At 35.7% G+C, this 14,747-nt stretch overlaps 3 protein-coding genes across 3 annotated transcripts; 1 reads left to right on the top strand and 2 right to left on the bottom strand.

The window, feature by feature from the left end:
* Positions 1-395: 395 nt before the first annotated feature.
* On the top strand, positions 396-3,121 carry LOC106132010 (uncharacterized). The gene is made up of 2 exons (XM_013331308.2): positions 396-847; positions 2,301-3,121. The coding sequence occupies exons 1-2, from the start codon at positions 676-678 to the stop codon at positions 3,050-3,052; spliced, it is 924 nt and encodes a 307-aa protein (XP_013186762.1). The 5' UTR covers positions 396-675; the 3' UTR covers positions 3,053-3,121.
* Positions 853-3,567, bottom strand: LOC106132009 (uncharacterized). The gene is made up of 2 exons (XM_013331307.2): positions 3,123-3,567; positions 853-2,183 (listed from the first exon to the last, which is right to left on the bottom strand). Exons 1-2 carry the CDS (start codon positions 3,413-3,415, stop codon positions 1,286-1,288), a joined length of 1,191 nt encoding a protein of 396 aa, XP_013186761.1. The 5' UTR covers positions 3,416-3,567; the 3' UTR covers positions 853-1,285.
* Positions 3,568-3,675: 108 nt separating this feature from the next.
* Positions 3,676-12,387, bottom strand: LOC106141449 (apolipoprotein D-like). The gene is made up of 6 exons (XM_060950651.1): positions 12,229-12,387; positions 8,209-8,363; positions 7,393-7,460; positions 5,978-6,129; positions 4,920-5,091; positions 3,676-4,493 (listed from the first exon to the last, which is right to left on the bottom strand). The coding sequence occupies exons 1-6, from the start codon at positions 12,346-12,348 to the stop codon at positions 4,357-4,359; spliced, it is 804 nt and encodes a 267-aa protein (XP_060806634.1). The 5' UTR covers positions 12,349-12,387; the 3' UTR covers positions 3,676-4,356.
* Between the last annotated feature and the right edge of the window lie 2,360 nt (positions 12,388-14,747).

The following is a 14,747-nucleotide window of genomic DNA, read 5'->3' as shown; positions in this document are numbered from 1 at the left end:
GCTTTAAAAGCTAACATATAAGTTGTGATTTTAGGTGATATGTTTGTTTATTGTAATCAACACAATCATGTTATTGTTTTAAAGAATAAAATATATTAATAATTTTATCTTTGTGTCTCTATTAACATAACATACATACAACAACTCTTAAATGTCTAAGTCTTTGAGTTCATCATCATCATCGGACTGAAAAATTATAGGTTCAGTATTTTTTTTTTGTTAATCGTGAAATCAGTCTCACAATTATTATCAGATGTGTTGTAGGTGAAATTGATTTATTTCTATTCGAGACCTCCTCTTTGTGACAACAACAGTTTTTTTCGTTGTTAAGGTCGAGAATCGAAGATCAATTGAATTCATGACGACACTACTATATTGTACAGTTAGGGTGAAGCCAGACGGGCGTAATTTTATGAGTTGTGAGTCGCGTATTTTCGGTCGCGTAATTTCTGCTGCATTCGGTTTCATACAAAAGTGCAGTTTGCGCCACACGACGACGCAAAATGAGTTGTCTGTCGACTCACGCGCATAAACTCGACCGAATTTCTGTCGGGGTGAGGGAGGGGAGAGCGGTCAGCGGGGCAGCGGGTGAGGGAGGGGAGAGCGGTCAGCGGGGCAGCGCAGCGACAGTTCGTTACGGGATGCGTAGGTAGGAGTTTCTCGCTGTTCTGAAAAATGTTCGACACGGAAAAATTGATTTTTGAAGTGGAACAACGGCCATGTTTATGGAATTTGTCAGAAAAGTCATACAGTGACAAGTTTTTGAAACAGAAAGCATGGCAAGAGGTCGCTGAGAATTGTTTTGAAGAATGGAACAACTTGAGCAACGAAGACAAAGAAAAGAAAAGTGAGTATTTTTACCATATTTTTATTAACATTAAAATGTTATTGATATACAGGCTGCTTTAAAAATCACTGAAATGGTGAGACACGTACAAAATATTTTTATTAACATTAAAATATTATTAATATACAGGGTGTTATAAAAATCATTGAAATGGTGAGACACGTACACAATAGTTTCATACACAGAACTCGATGGCATGGTCAATTTACCTCCCCATACAAAATGTCCCAGTGCTAATCGCATTTTGTATGGAGAGTCAAATTTTTTTTCGTGATTTGGTAAATTCTGACTATGCCATCGAGTTCTTTGTATGAAACTATTGTTTACGTGTCTCACCTTTTCAGTGATTTTTGTAACACCTGTATTATATCTATACCGGCTGTATCTATATGCTGTATCCTATATTAAAATTACCAATAAGTAATTTATTGTAAAAGATCAGAATACAGAATTGATTCGATTTTGCCAGGGTAACGCTCCTACTTCACAAACAAAGTAATTTTTAAAAAAATCTCTGGTGACTATAGCAGAACTCGACGACCTTCTTCCATTTGAAATTTGTTGAATACATTGTAAAGGACATTTCAAAAACTCATCGTCAAACTTAGCCCCAACTCTCCTTCGCACGAAATTGTGCAAAACGCATGTAGCTTTAACTATATCAATGGCAAAGTCAGGGTTGACTTGCATTGAAGAGTGAAGTACCCTCCATTTATTTGTTAATATGCCAAAAGCACATTCTACACATCGTCGCGCTCTACTAAGACGATAATTAAAAATACGTTTGTTTCTATCTAGGTTTCTGTTAGGATATGGGCGCATCATATTTCTGTGTAAACCAAACGCCTCATCTCCAACAAAAACAAAAGGTTGGGGTTCGTTTGTGTAATTGGGCAAATTTTTGTCTTCCGGTAAATTTAAATCATTTCTGAAAAACTTTTGACCTAATGTAGACTTTCTGAATATAGAGTTATCGGATTCTTTTCCATAATCACCAACATTAATCGTTGTAAAACAACAGTTTGCATCTGCCACAGCCATTAACACGATGGAGAAGTATTTCTTATAATTATAATAATTCGAACCACTGTGTGAAGGTGATTTTATTCTGACGTGTTTACCATCTATTGCCCCAACGCAATTTGGAAAATTAGTTTTCTTATAAAAAAGCTCGGAGTTCGAATTCCAAATAGATTCATTCGGTTCTGGCATTTCATTAGGCTGAAGTACATTCCATATTTGTATACAGGTATGTTTGACGATATCATACGCAGTAGAACGCCCAATCAAGAAGTCTTCACTTATTGTATTTAAATCAATACCTTTGGCAAGATACCTGAAACAAAATGTAAAAATAATTAATTGAACACAATTGAAAACACTAAAGTTATATTTTATTACATAAATCAATAACATAATCATCCTATTAAAATTTTAATCTTTTGCTTTTCAGTACATTTTCTGCAAAAAAAATGGAAAACCGTAAGAGATTATTACACGCGTGAAAAAAAAAAAGAAAATGAAGAAAGAAGTGGTAGCGCAGCAAAGAAGAAGAAACCATGCCCGTATTTTGATTTATTGCAGTTTTTAAAAGTTACCAAACAGTCAAGGAACTCATTTTCAAATGTAACTTCTCCTGAAAACACTGATAATGATAACGATGACAGTAATATAACTGGCAACAACGACGATGAAGATCCTGATGAACAATCCAGATCCACAGAAGCAGACTCACCACTGTATCAACCGTCTACCAGCCAGCCAGCGTCAATGCAAAAACCTGTATACGAAAACCAGCCATCGACGTCAAAGCAGACAGTGCCATCGCAACCCGAGACATCTGTATCCCGAACAAAAAATAAAAAACAAACACTGACACTGTTTCAAGAATCTCTTCTCAAAAAGTTTGATAATGATGATGATAAGGATCCTAATCGATTATTTTTATTGTCTTTTTTGCCGGAGATGTCCAAAATGACAGAAAAACAGAATTTCGAATTTCGCATGGAACTTATGAAAGCATTAAATAAAGTCAAGTACCAAATTCCAGAACAGCACACACAATCAAATTGGCCTCATTTTTCATCACCCTTTTCCGATTCCCACAGCAGTAATCAATACTACCCGACACCAGTAAATAGAGGATACACAACACAGGCAAATGAATATCACTCTAATGAAATAAATGAATATGATGAAACATAGAATACTGTGCAGCTTGTTCATTAATCTTTATATTTAAGTAAAATAATAATTAAAATACTTTAAAACTTACTTGAGTGTTATTATTAATCTTTCCTCTGGGCTGATGGCTAGTCTCATATTTGTGTCCGATTTAGTAATAAAAGGTTTTACGTGATGTAATAATTCTTGAAAAACATGTAATGGCATATGGTAGTAGTTTTTAAACATATCTGGATTTGCACATACACGTTCATATAATGTATGGAACTGTCCACATATCAGCCTCTCACTATTGAGTGGGTTTACCCAGCTTCTTTTTCTGGCATCATCTTCAGTATCTTCTGAATATGCTTCGTAAATACACAATATTTTCAATGGATCCATCGCACTTGATGACACAAACACCCCGTATCAACACTCGATAGCGACTGAATAAATTACGTCCATCTGGCAGCTCAACCGAAATTCGGTTGGGCGTAATTTACGCGGCCGAAATTCTGCGACTCACAACTTATAAAATTACGCCCGTCTGGCTTCACCCTTAATGATACGTTAGGAGACAAAATAAAAACACAGTTTCGAAATAAAACAAAAACGTAATTTCAATGTCAAAACATTTTTTTTGGTTTCAATTACATCTTATTGAAATCAATCACTCACATCTCTGTAGATGAGTATATTAATGTATTGTGAAATAAATACATTTGTATCGTCTTACACACAAATTTTTCTGACATCTAAACTTGAAACCTTATCTTATTAATTCTATCTATGAGTACAGATATGGCAAATTTGTGAACACTGAACAAAAAAATCAACAGCTAGGAATAGTTACAATCATTCTTATTTCTATAAATAATCGTGTAATCAAAAAATATCAATTGAAAAAACCAAATTCTAGTACCTATGGAAAATAATTATCGAATAATTTAATCGCCACCCTGAGTAGTTTTTTTTTTACTTATGAGTATTATGATTTTGCAACTGGCAGCTAACAAAATTTATAGATATTAACGAATACGAAAACAGCATTCAAATTGAAACAATAAGAAACTTTTTGGTGCTTGGAACAAACTAATTTTGATTCCACAGAAAAAAAACACTACTTTTTGCCGTATTACGAATTAAAGACGTGACCACGAATACGGCCACTCATACCAAACATATTCTTATTATAATTGCGAAGACTACGTTCACTCTACCTCTAATAAAATAATATCAGAAATTCAACTAGGAAAGTTTTCAGCGTCATAAACCTTATGCATTTGTGATGCAAAAGTATTATATATATATATTATAGTATGGCTTAGCTAAGTATAGCTAATTCAAGGTAGCCATTCCGCATCAGAGTTCAAATTCCTAGTCTGTCTTGCAGAAGGTGATTCTGTGAGGTCCTCTTTGCTATCTGCCACCTTGTGGTATACCTTCTTGCCAGCATCTACGACATATTCTACTCCATCAGCTGTAAAATAAATGATTTAATTAAATTGCATTCTTTCTGTGATCTATTATAGACCCACATTAATTGTTATTTCAAACATACATTCATAGAATCACATCTATGTCCCTTGCGAGGTAGACAGAGCCAACAGTCTTAACTCAAGTTTCAACAACAATACCCATAGTCTAAGGATGTCACGAATATTCGCATTCGCATACGCGAATAATTCGCATCTTTTTAAATATTCGACATTCGCATTTGCATCAATCGATGCGAGTTCAAACATTCGTGACATCCCTAATTGTAAGTATATTTAAGTCCTTATTAATTTTCATCCAAAACTCTGTACTTATCCCTCAATCGGGCTAAGAACTGCTTGGCCACGATTTAATTTTCTTTCTGTAAAAGTTAAGATTTTCTAAAAATTTATTTATTGAGGGTACTCACCAATCACACCTCCGGTCTTCCTCACCGCCTGCCCGATGTTATGCGTCGAGAAAGTGTTGGGATCGATGTTGATGTTTACACCTTCCCCTTGTTTGTGGCTCGGGCAGTCGCTCTGCGTGATGATGGAGAGGTCAAACGGATCGATGCCGTAGGAAGACAGCTTCTGACGCATCTGAAATAATAATAATAAATTTATTTATTTTCTTCACAAAATTTTACATTTGGTGCATGCAAGTAATTTATACTACTACTTATAATAAAATAGTTAATTACTGTAAATTTTGTGAAGACTGGCCCTTGAAATAGGCTTAAACTGCCTGTCGTACAAGGCACCAGGTCCCCACCTCCCAGAATAGGCTTCTATTGTAATTTTAACAAATTGTGACATAGGTATATCTTTGTAATCAGTGCACACACAATATGAACACGTTTAAATTTAAGAAGTAGGAAGAAGATTGATTGAAATTGCCGGGTGGTTAACGGCACCAAAAGATAAAAGAATAGGATCACGCTATCTTCTTCCCAGTGGATGTCGTAAAAGGCGACTAAGGGATTGGCTTATTGTTTTAGGCGACATGCTAGCATCCTGTCACTATTTGAATGTCAGTTCTATCATTAAGCCTAACAGCTGAACGTGGCCTATCAGTCTTTCTAAGACTGTTGGTTCTGTCTACCCCGCAAGGGATATAGACGTGATTATATGTATGTATGTATGTAAGAAGATTGAGGTTCCTTTTAGAAATGATCGAAATGTCAAGAGAATTACTGTATTCAGGTTCTCATGACTGGGATAGGCTGAAAAGATAAAATGATATAAAATTTACCCTGAAGGAGGTGGTATAAATGACAGCAAAAATAAGCAAAAAAATAAGCAAATATTAAATTTTAAGATTTTTTTTGTCCGAATGTTAAGTAGACGTTGTTTTGCTGACTATTGTATTTGGAGTTTTAGCTCTAGAAAAATAAGATATTTACGCTGGATACGAATAAGTCCTCTTAAACTACAATTTTTTTGGGTTGGATTTGAACAAGTTTAAAAAAGGTCAATCCCCTCTTACCTTATCGACATACATCCTATCCAAGTCTTTAGTCCTGGAGAGGATAGTGGCAGACCTTCTGTGACCGATCGGGAGATGCTGGCACGTAAATATGGCCGCGTACGTTGTGTAATCTGTAGACATCACTATGTAGCTTGCTGTACCGGCGACACCTGAAATGTTAGGTTAAAAAAATGCAATTGACGTCATAAATTTTAACGGCCTCTGTGGCGCAGCGGTAGTACCCTTGTCTGTGACACCCGGTCCCGGAGGTCCCGGGTTCGAATCCCGGCCAGGGCATGATGAGAAAATAATTTTCTGATTGACCTGGGTCTTGGATGTTTATCTTTAAATAAGTATTTATTATCAAATATAGTATCTTTGAGTTAGTATCTCATAATACAAGTCTCGAACTTACATACTTAGAGGATTTTTTTTTCTGTGGAATATATTACAGGAACGTGTCACTTAGCTGTTTTTCCTATCCAATACCTATCAATACGAGGATGTTATTCTACGACCATTTCGAATTTTCGGTCGTTCGTCGATTTACGTACATACATATAATCACGTCTATATCCCTTGCTAGGCAGACAGCGTCAACAGTATTGAAAAGGCTGATAGGCCACGTTCAGCTATTTGACTTTAAGATAGAATTGAGATTCAAATAGTGACAGGTTGCTAACTCATCGCCTAAAAGGAGAATCCCAAGTTTATAAGCCTATCCTATTAAGATCTATAAATATCATTTTATTTTGTTCAAATTCAAATTCAAAATTTTTATTCATTATTATAGGATATTATTATATCGCTTAATAATTGTCGTATGGTTTAACAACTTGGTTGACGTCAAATAAATTACTTAAAAACTAAGTTTACTGCCGCTTCCAAGGCGTCAGTGCAGAAGAAGCGGTAACAAACTGCACTGCAGCATTTTCTTCAACAACGTCAACTTCACAATATTAAATTATACTTAGAATAGAATGTGGACGGGAGAATACATTGTTCACGGGAGATTTATATATTTATGAGATTTAATATTGAAAAAAGAAAAATATATATATATATTATGGATTGCCAATTTTAAAAAGATTTATGTACAGAGTGTACTGAAATTTTGATTTAAGTTCAAATTAAACTACAATTAATTACGAGGTTCCTGTGCCAAGTGTTATATAAGAATTCCTTTCCAAATACTGTAAGAGGTATACTACTACCGTTGTATTATTGGCGTAAATAAATAAATCACTCAATGACAAAGTGGTCATGATCGTCAATAAGTAATCGGTCGAGTAACAATTTCAGTAATGTACGGCGCTGTAATCCTGATGAATATTGCCTGCCTTCGGGCACACTTGAGTAGCTATCACGAAAATGTAGTTATTCAGAAGAGAAGAAGAAGAAGAATTCCAATTAACTAATAAACATATACTCACTCAGTGGAAAATTGACTTTCATTTTGGCTGGCACCGAAGGATCAGGTACAGTTAGCACTCCTTTGTATCTGAAAATTTTATAAGAAATAGGTAATAAATGTTACACATTCTTTCTAAATCGCGTTTCTCTTAGATTTTTTATTCACTTGTGTAGTGTAGTCGTGTGTAGCCATGTACATAATACATACATACATATGGTCACGTCTATATGCCTTGCGGGGTAGTCAGAGCCAACAGTCTTGAAAAGACTGAATGGCCACGTTCAGCTATTTGGCTTAATGATAGCCATGTAGCGTATCGATATTATTCTATACTTAGTTCTAATTATGCCAAATTCTGAATGAATTTTGGCTCTCGGACTTTTGAATAGGACCAATCCATAACTTTCCCATGGGTCTCCTAAAAGGCGACTAAGGGAAAGGCTAATAAACTTGAGATTCCTGCAATGTGTCACTATTTGAATCTCAATTCCATCGTTAAGCCATACAGCTGAACGTGGCCTTTCAGTCTTTTCAAGACTTTTGGCTCAGTCTGACAAGAGATATATATATATATATATATATATATATCTGGAGGATGCTGGAGCATTGCTTTTAATCTGCGCTGCCTCTTTGACTTTGATTTTCCTTTTTATTTTGGTTGACTGGAAGAAATCCCGATTGGAATAAGTCCGCCATTGTACATATTCTTTTATATTCAATTACTGTTCTGATTTTGTCATATTTATTTTTATGTGCAATAAAGAGTTTACAAACAAACAAACAAACATATATATGTAAGTCTGTGTGGATTGACAATAATTCCTCGTTTACATACTTGTAGTCGTGCTTCAGCGGAGTGAGTCCCAGTATGAAGTGTTGCGAGATCTGCTCTATCTCATATTTCCCGGGCTCAGGGGTCTTCGTGAAGTTGTACGTGATGCAGTGAGAAGCTGTCGACGTCTTCTGGATCACGTACCATATTCCCAGCAACTAATGGAAAAAAAAACTCTTGAGATCAGATAATATTAGGATGTCTCATAATTTATTGATTGGGATTAATTGGGAGTGCCGTGTGGTTCCCGGCACCAATACAAAAAACAATATGATCACTCCATCTCTTTCCCATTGATGTAGTAAAAGGCGACTAAGGGATAGGCTTACAAACTTGGGATTCTTTTTTAGGCGATGGGCTAGCAACCTGTCACTATTTGAATCTCAACTCTATCATTAAACCAAATAGCTGAACGTGATCATTCAGTCTTTTCAAGACTGTTGGCTCTGTCTCCCGCAAGGGATATAGACGTGACTATATGTATGTATTGGGATTAAAGATTATGACCACAATCCCTCGACTTCGTAATTACAATTTGCCTGTTTAACCTTTGTTGTTACCGCTTATGTCCCTTATCCGCCTCTTACGACATCACAGGAAGGCACGGTGCGATCCTATTCACATCAACGGAAACCAACAGTTATTAATGAATATCTATTCACACAATATTAAATAACAAATCATTACGACGACAGCCATTGTTACTCTGTTTACATCCATTACTCTTTGTAACGCGTACGTCAGTCAAAACATGTATTGCGCACGCGCATTATATGGTGCAGTGGGGAGAACTGCCAATAAAAAAGTACAGGCGGATACAAAATGGCAATTATTTTTATAGTTATTGATTGATATTTTTTTTTTATTTTTTTCTTGACGAAATTAATGCAATCTTAAGCAACTTCAAAGAGTCCTGTTAATTTTACTTGAAATACTGCTAAAACCGGAATGTCCGAAATTACCGTAACGACGGGTTTTTCGCTTTTCACCGCGAGTGTACTTTTTTAATACTTTTATTTAACAATGCATCTCTTTTTTGTTTTTGTAGCCAAGTTGTTACATGTTTGTTGCCAAAAATTACATTGTTTACTCTCACTTGTTAAAAATAAACTTCTACTATACTAATACTATCATTTTTTATGTTGGCGCCGTGTGGTTCCCGGCACCAACATAAAAAAGAATAGTACAACTCCATCGCTTTCCCATGGATGTCGTAAAAGGTGACTAAGGCATAGGCTTATAAACTTGTTATTCTTCTTTAAGACCATGGGCTAGTGATCTGTCACAATTTTAATCTCATTTCTATAATTAAGCTTACGTGATATGAGACTGAGCCATCAGTGTTACATACATACATATGGTCACGTCTATATCCCTTGTGGGGTAGACAGAGCCAACAGTCTTGAAAAGACTGATAGGCCACGCTCAGCTATTTGGCTTAATGATAGAATTGAGATTCAAATAGTGACATCAGTATTGAAAAACTGGAAGGCCACATTCAACTGTAGGGCTGTGATTTCAATAGTAACAGATTACTTATTCATCGCCTAAAAGAAGAATCCCAAAAGGCATCAGTAGGTATTGGTAATAAGTACTTATATAATAGTATTACCGATAATACCTTTTGGAGGCGATCAAGGCTTGGCTCTGTCTACACCGCATAGGATAAAGACGTCGTAATATGTATGTATAATACCATACAAATCAACAATGGCTTTCGCAATATTGACATACACATCGATTCTTTACATAACTCTGCAAATATAACAATTGCAATGTTTTATTTCACAATATCGTTATTCGCAGAGCAAAATCGATTATTTTTGCGATTATTCAGTTCGGTGTTTTTCGTTTGGTTCACGATGTTTTCCCTCGCCGTAAGAGCGTTGGTTAGCACTCAAACTAATATACGTAACCCAGAAAGGAGTTATTGGTACAAAGCCATGTTAGGATTAGAATGTGGATTTGAACCTGCACCCTTGCACGCATTACTTCCGCATTTTAGCATGGCACCTTTTAACCGTAGAAATGTTATAACAGTCACATATGTACTATGCAATTTAGTTAAAATATCAATAATGCAGTACTGGAACATGTAGACATTATAAAGCGTTTCAGTTTTATAATTTATATTACAGGTATGCGCAAAAGGTATGCGCAAAATAATAAGATGTTACAAATAAATTGTAAACCTCTGAATATAATTCATTTGTAGTGGACACCTTAACCGTTCGACCGCTGACTCTTCCTTAAAAGTATTTATTATGCCGTGTGGTTCCCAGCATCAATACAAAAAAGAATAGGACCTCTCCATCTCTTTCCCATGGATGTCGTAGAAGGCAACAAAAGGAGAGGCTCACAAACTTAGGATTCTTCTTTTCCTGATTCCTGTCACTTTTTGGACTCAATTATATTATTTAGCCGAACAGCTGAACGTGGCCAATCAGTCTTTTCAAGACTGTCGTCGCTATCTACCCCGCAAGGGATATACACATGTTCATATAAGTACAACATTTGTACCAAATTCATATGTATGTATGTATTTATTATATAATGGCTTAAAATCTCTTAATTGATATTGATCTAAAGAAGCAAGAGAAATTATAAGTTAGGCACTAATAATTATAATTTATAAAAAAATATTAAATTAATTAGATATTCAACATTATAGGTATAATTAGTATCTCATCGCGGAAGTGTTAAAATGACTTAAGCTCAATTAGTGTGATTACGGAATATTACAAATGGGTATTAGTTAGGTAACTATATTTATGTCAAAGGAATCAATCATGACGTACAATTTGTATAAAGATGCAAGATAATCTAATCTCGACTTTCACAGCATCACGCGGCTGACTCACGTCCTCGCCCAATGAGTCACGTCAGAGTCAATCTCCTATGTTAACGGTGTCTTTGTTTACAATTACTTTCTAGGTCATATCGATGTTTGTTTTCATTTAAGAGTTTGTCAGCGGCAAGTTTTGCACGTTTTGCTAATGTTATGAAAAAAAATATCTAAGTACCTACATTTATAATCGCGGAGTTCCCGCGGGAAAGGAAACGAAAGTCATTAAAGGTTTTATGCGGGCGCATAAGTAAATATAAAAACGTATATAGTTTCATTATTTCTTGTATCTTGTCTGTGTATTTTGTTGAAAACATATCTACGTAACAACATCTTAAATAAATGAGAATATGTATATAAATCACGCCTCTTTCAGATTTCAGGTAGGCAGAGACCACATCTTTCCACTTGTCACGATCCCTGCATATTTCTTTCGCTTCATTCACATTTATAACTCTTATCATGCAAAATTGTCGGTTTCGGGTATTCCTGACCTGACCTTTTGCCAGGGCGTCTCCGAATTGATCAAGGTTTCTACGTTCGTCTAGGCCTTCCCACTCCAACAGTCCCATTCACACTCCCTTTGTATATTTCCTTAGTCAACCTACTTTCATTCATTCAAATTATAATAAACATTATTATTTACTCTAAAAATATAAAGATGATCATGAACCTTCCCACAAACTAATTACTTACATAAATAATAGTTAAGTTGTGTTGATAAATATTATCACTAGAACACTCTTGATAGCTTTTGAACTTTGTTTAGTACCTATAAATAATTCTTAGTACCTAATGTTTACGAGTATAATAAGACAATGAAATTATCTCACGATTTTTAAGTGTAATTTTTAAGTGACTCAAATAATTAAAGAAGAATCACATCACGCCTAAGAAATCTTCTTGATGGAGTTATTCTATTATACTGTCTGACCACACAGCAAAAGGGCACAATAAAAACGGTTAAATAAAATTTAGAAAGAATTTTTATCAAAGAACCGAGTTTTAATTAATTACGAATGAGCATTTCTTTGACAATCGTTTCTGTGGCTAAGTGGCAGTTAGGCTCTCATTTAAATAGGTATCTACATTGACGATGTTGTTCTTGTTGGGCCAGTAGTTTTAGAGTTTTACAACAATCATTTCTACCCTATTTAAATAAATTTAGATAATCTTACCCTGTTCATTTCAAAGCCAGGCATAGGCTCCACAACCGGACACTCCCCCAGGTGGTAAGTGTGGGAAAAGACTCCATGGCAGGCGATCAGGAAGACTCCGCACACAAACAAACTCCTCATTTTCACAGCCGTGCGTCTCCAACCACGCTCAATGACGAACTAAATGTGTTCAACCATTTCATTGATATATACGAGAGCGCGCGTTCAAAAGATCGGATGTGTCATACGGTCATGCAGATACCGGTGTAGTCTCATAGTGTTCTTAGAATTGTTTGTTTACTAATTTGAAGTTAAATTTGATTGTAATTCCGAAAATACGGTAAAGTAAGATTTATAAGTATAATTCTATAGTTATAATTTTCAACTTCTAGTTAGTCTATGTTATTAGTTATCACATACATACATACATATAGTCACATCTATATCCGTGGCGGGGTTGACAGAGCCAACAGTCTTGAAAGACTGAAAGGCCACATTGCCACAGGAAATAGGATTGAGATTCAAATAGTGACAGGTTGCTATCCCATCGCTTAAAAGAAGAATCCCAAGTTTAATCCCAACCCTTTACGATACTCAAAACAATCCCCGTTTTGTTTAAAAATGTATATCACTTTAAACACAATGGGGTATTGTGACGAACGGTGTCACTTTCACAATTGCATATAGGGATTTGTATGCTGTCTTGTCAAGTCAAATGTTCAATACATCAGTGTGTTCTATCAATTGTCAGCTGTCTCTGTGGTCCAGTGGTTTAATTTGGGTTAATTTCACGGGAAACCGGGACACGTACTTTGTTATGACCAGTTCTTTTTTAAATAAATTTTTAGAATTAAAATAAAGGTACACCATCTTCCTCGTGGCATTAGTCCTAGATGCGACCTCACCTCTTTGGCGAGATTCGCCTCTTGGCCAATAGATGGTAAGGGTGGTCATAACCACGGTCCTTTATTAGGGAAAGTCCGAATAAACCAACCAAACAAATCTGTCGGAACTGTCATAAACTACTCGGATCATTATAATTAGTAACACATTATTTATATATAATGCCGTGTGGTTCCCGACACCAATAGAAAAGAGAGTAGGACCCCTCCAACTCTTTTCCATGGATGTCGTTAAAGGCGACTAAGGGATAAGGGCTTAAAAACTTGAGATTCTTATTTTAGGCGATAGGCTAGCAACCTGTCACTTTATATGAATCTCAATTCTATCTGTAAGCCAAGCAACAGTATTTTCAAGACTGCTGGCTCTGTCTACCCCGCAAGGGATATAGACGTGATTACATGTATGTACACATTATTTTACATATTAAATTTCAATTAGAGAATAGATATATTAAGATAGCGATTACAAAATAAACTCGATCATGCAAATTCTTTACTACAATTCATATCTGAGTGAGTCATACAAACTGACCGTCTTTTTGTGACAAACTTAAACCGGTATTGGTCATTCTTAGACAATGCAATGAACTTTGAACGATTATCAATATACCTACACCACGTAACTTTGACTTATGTGAATCATTTCTGGTCTGTTGTATAGACACATAAAATAAACAATGCTCTTACGGTGAGGAATCATGCACATTCAGGGAGCTGAATGTGTTACCCCAATATGGATAGAATACTAAATTCGAATCGGACACGATTTTTGTAACATATTATACAATACATATAGTATACATACCTAGTCACTGCTTTATCCCCTGCCGGGAAGGCAGAGCCAGCAGTCTGGAAAGATAGTTCACGCTAGGCTTTTTGGCTTGAAGAAGAATGCCAAGTTTATAAGCCCATCCCCTAGTCACATTTTACGACATCCCTGGGAAAGAGAAGAAGTGGTCCTATTCTTTTTTTATTGGTGCCGGGATCCACACGGCACTCGTAACACAGTCTCCAACTTACTTCTAGGCTAAGTCAACCTGTGTTATTTGTCTATTATTTAACAAAATAAAAATTTAAAACTTTTGACACCCATCTTTTTGGTATGGGATACAAAAGAATCAATTTTCTAGTAGCTTCGTCTCTCATGGTAGGATAATACACACATTCGTTGTTTTGAAACGCCTTGAAACCGGTCATGCGATCGTAAGTCCATTACGCTGTGATTCATCTCGGAAGCCATAATAAGGCAATGTACACACATAACAATAAGATTTAAATATATTTCATTTGACTCTTGTCAGTGTAATCATAATTAAGTCATCTAGCCGAACTGGGCGTTAAAATCTTAGAGACTGCTGACTCAGCCTACCCCGTAAGGGATAAAAAAGTGTTACAACATATTTATAAAATTATTGATTTTCGGATTTTATAAGTGTCACAATGTCAGTGTAAAGCTGTGTTATCAGATGACCTATTTTTACCCGTCACCCGAAATTTTTTATCGGGCTGGCAAAATTTTACTCAGAAACCATTTCCTTACATTTCATTCAGTTTCCTGAAAATGCAAGGTTTCTCACAAACTCCATGCGTACGAGCATCGGTTAGCATTCAGGTTCGATTTGAACCAGTTCTCGTTTT

Source organism: Amyelois transitella, chromosome 22 (genome assembly GCF_032362555.1).
Source record: "Amyelois transitella isolate CPQ chromosome 22, ilAmyTran1.1, whole genome shotgun sequence".
NCBI lineage: Eukaryota > Metazoa > Arthropoda > Insecta > Lepidoptera > Pyralidae > Amyelois > Amyelois transitella.
The sequence above is the reverse complement of the archived record's forward strand: the minus strand, read 5'-3'. Positions and strand labels throughout refer to the sequence as shown.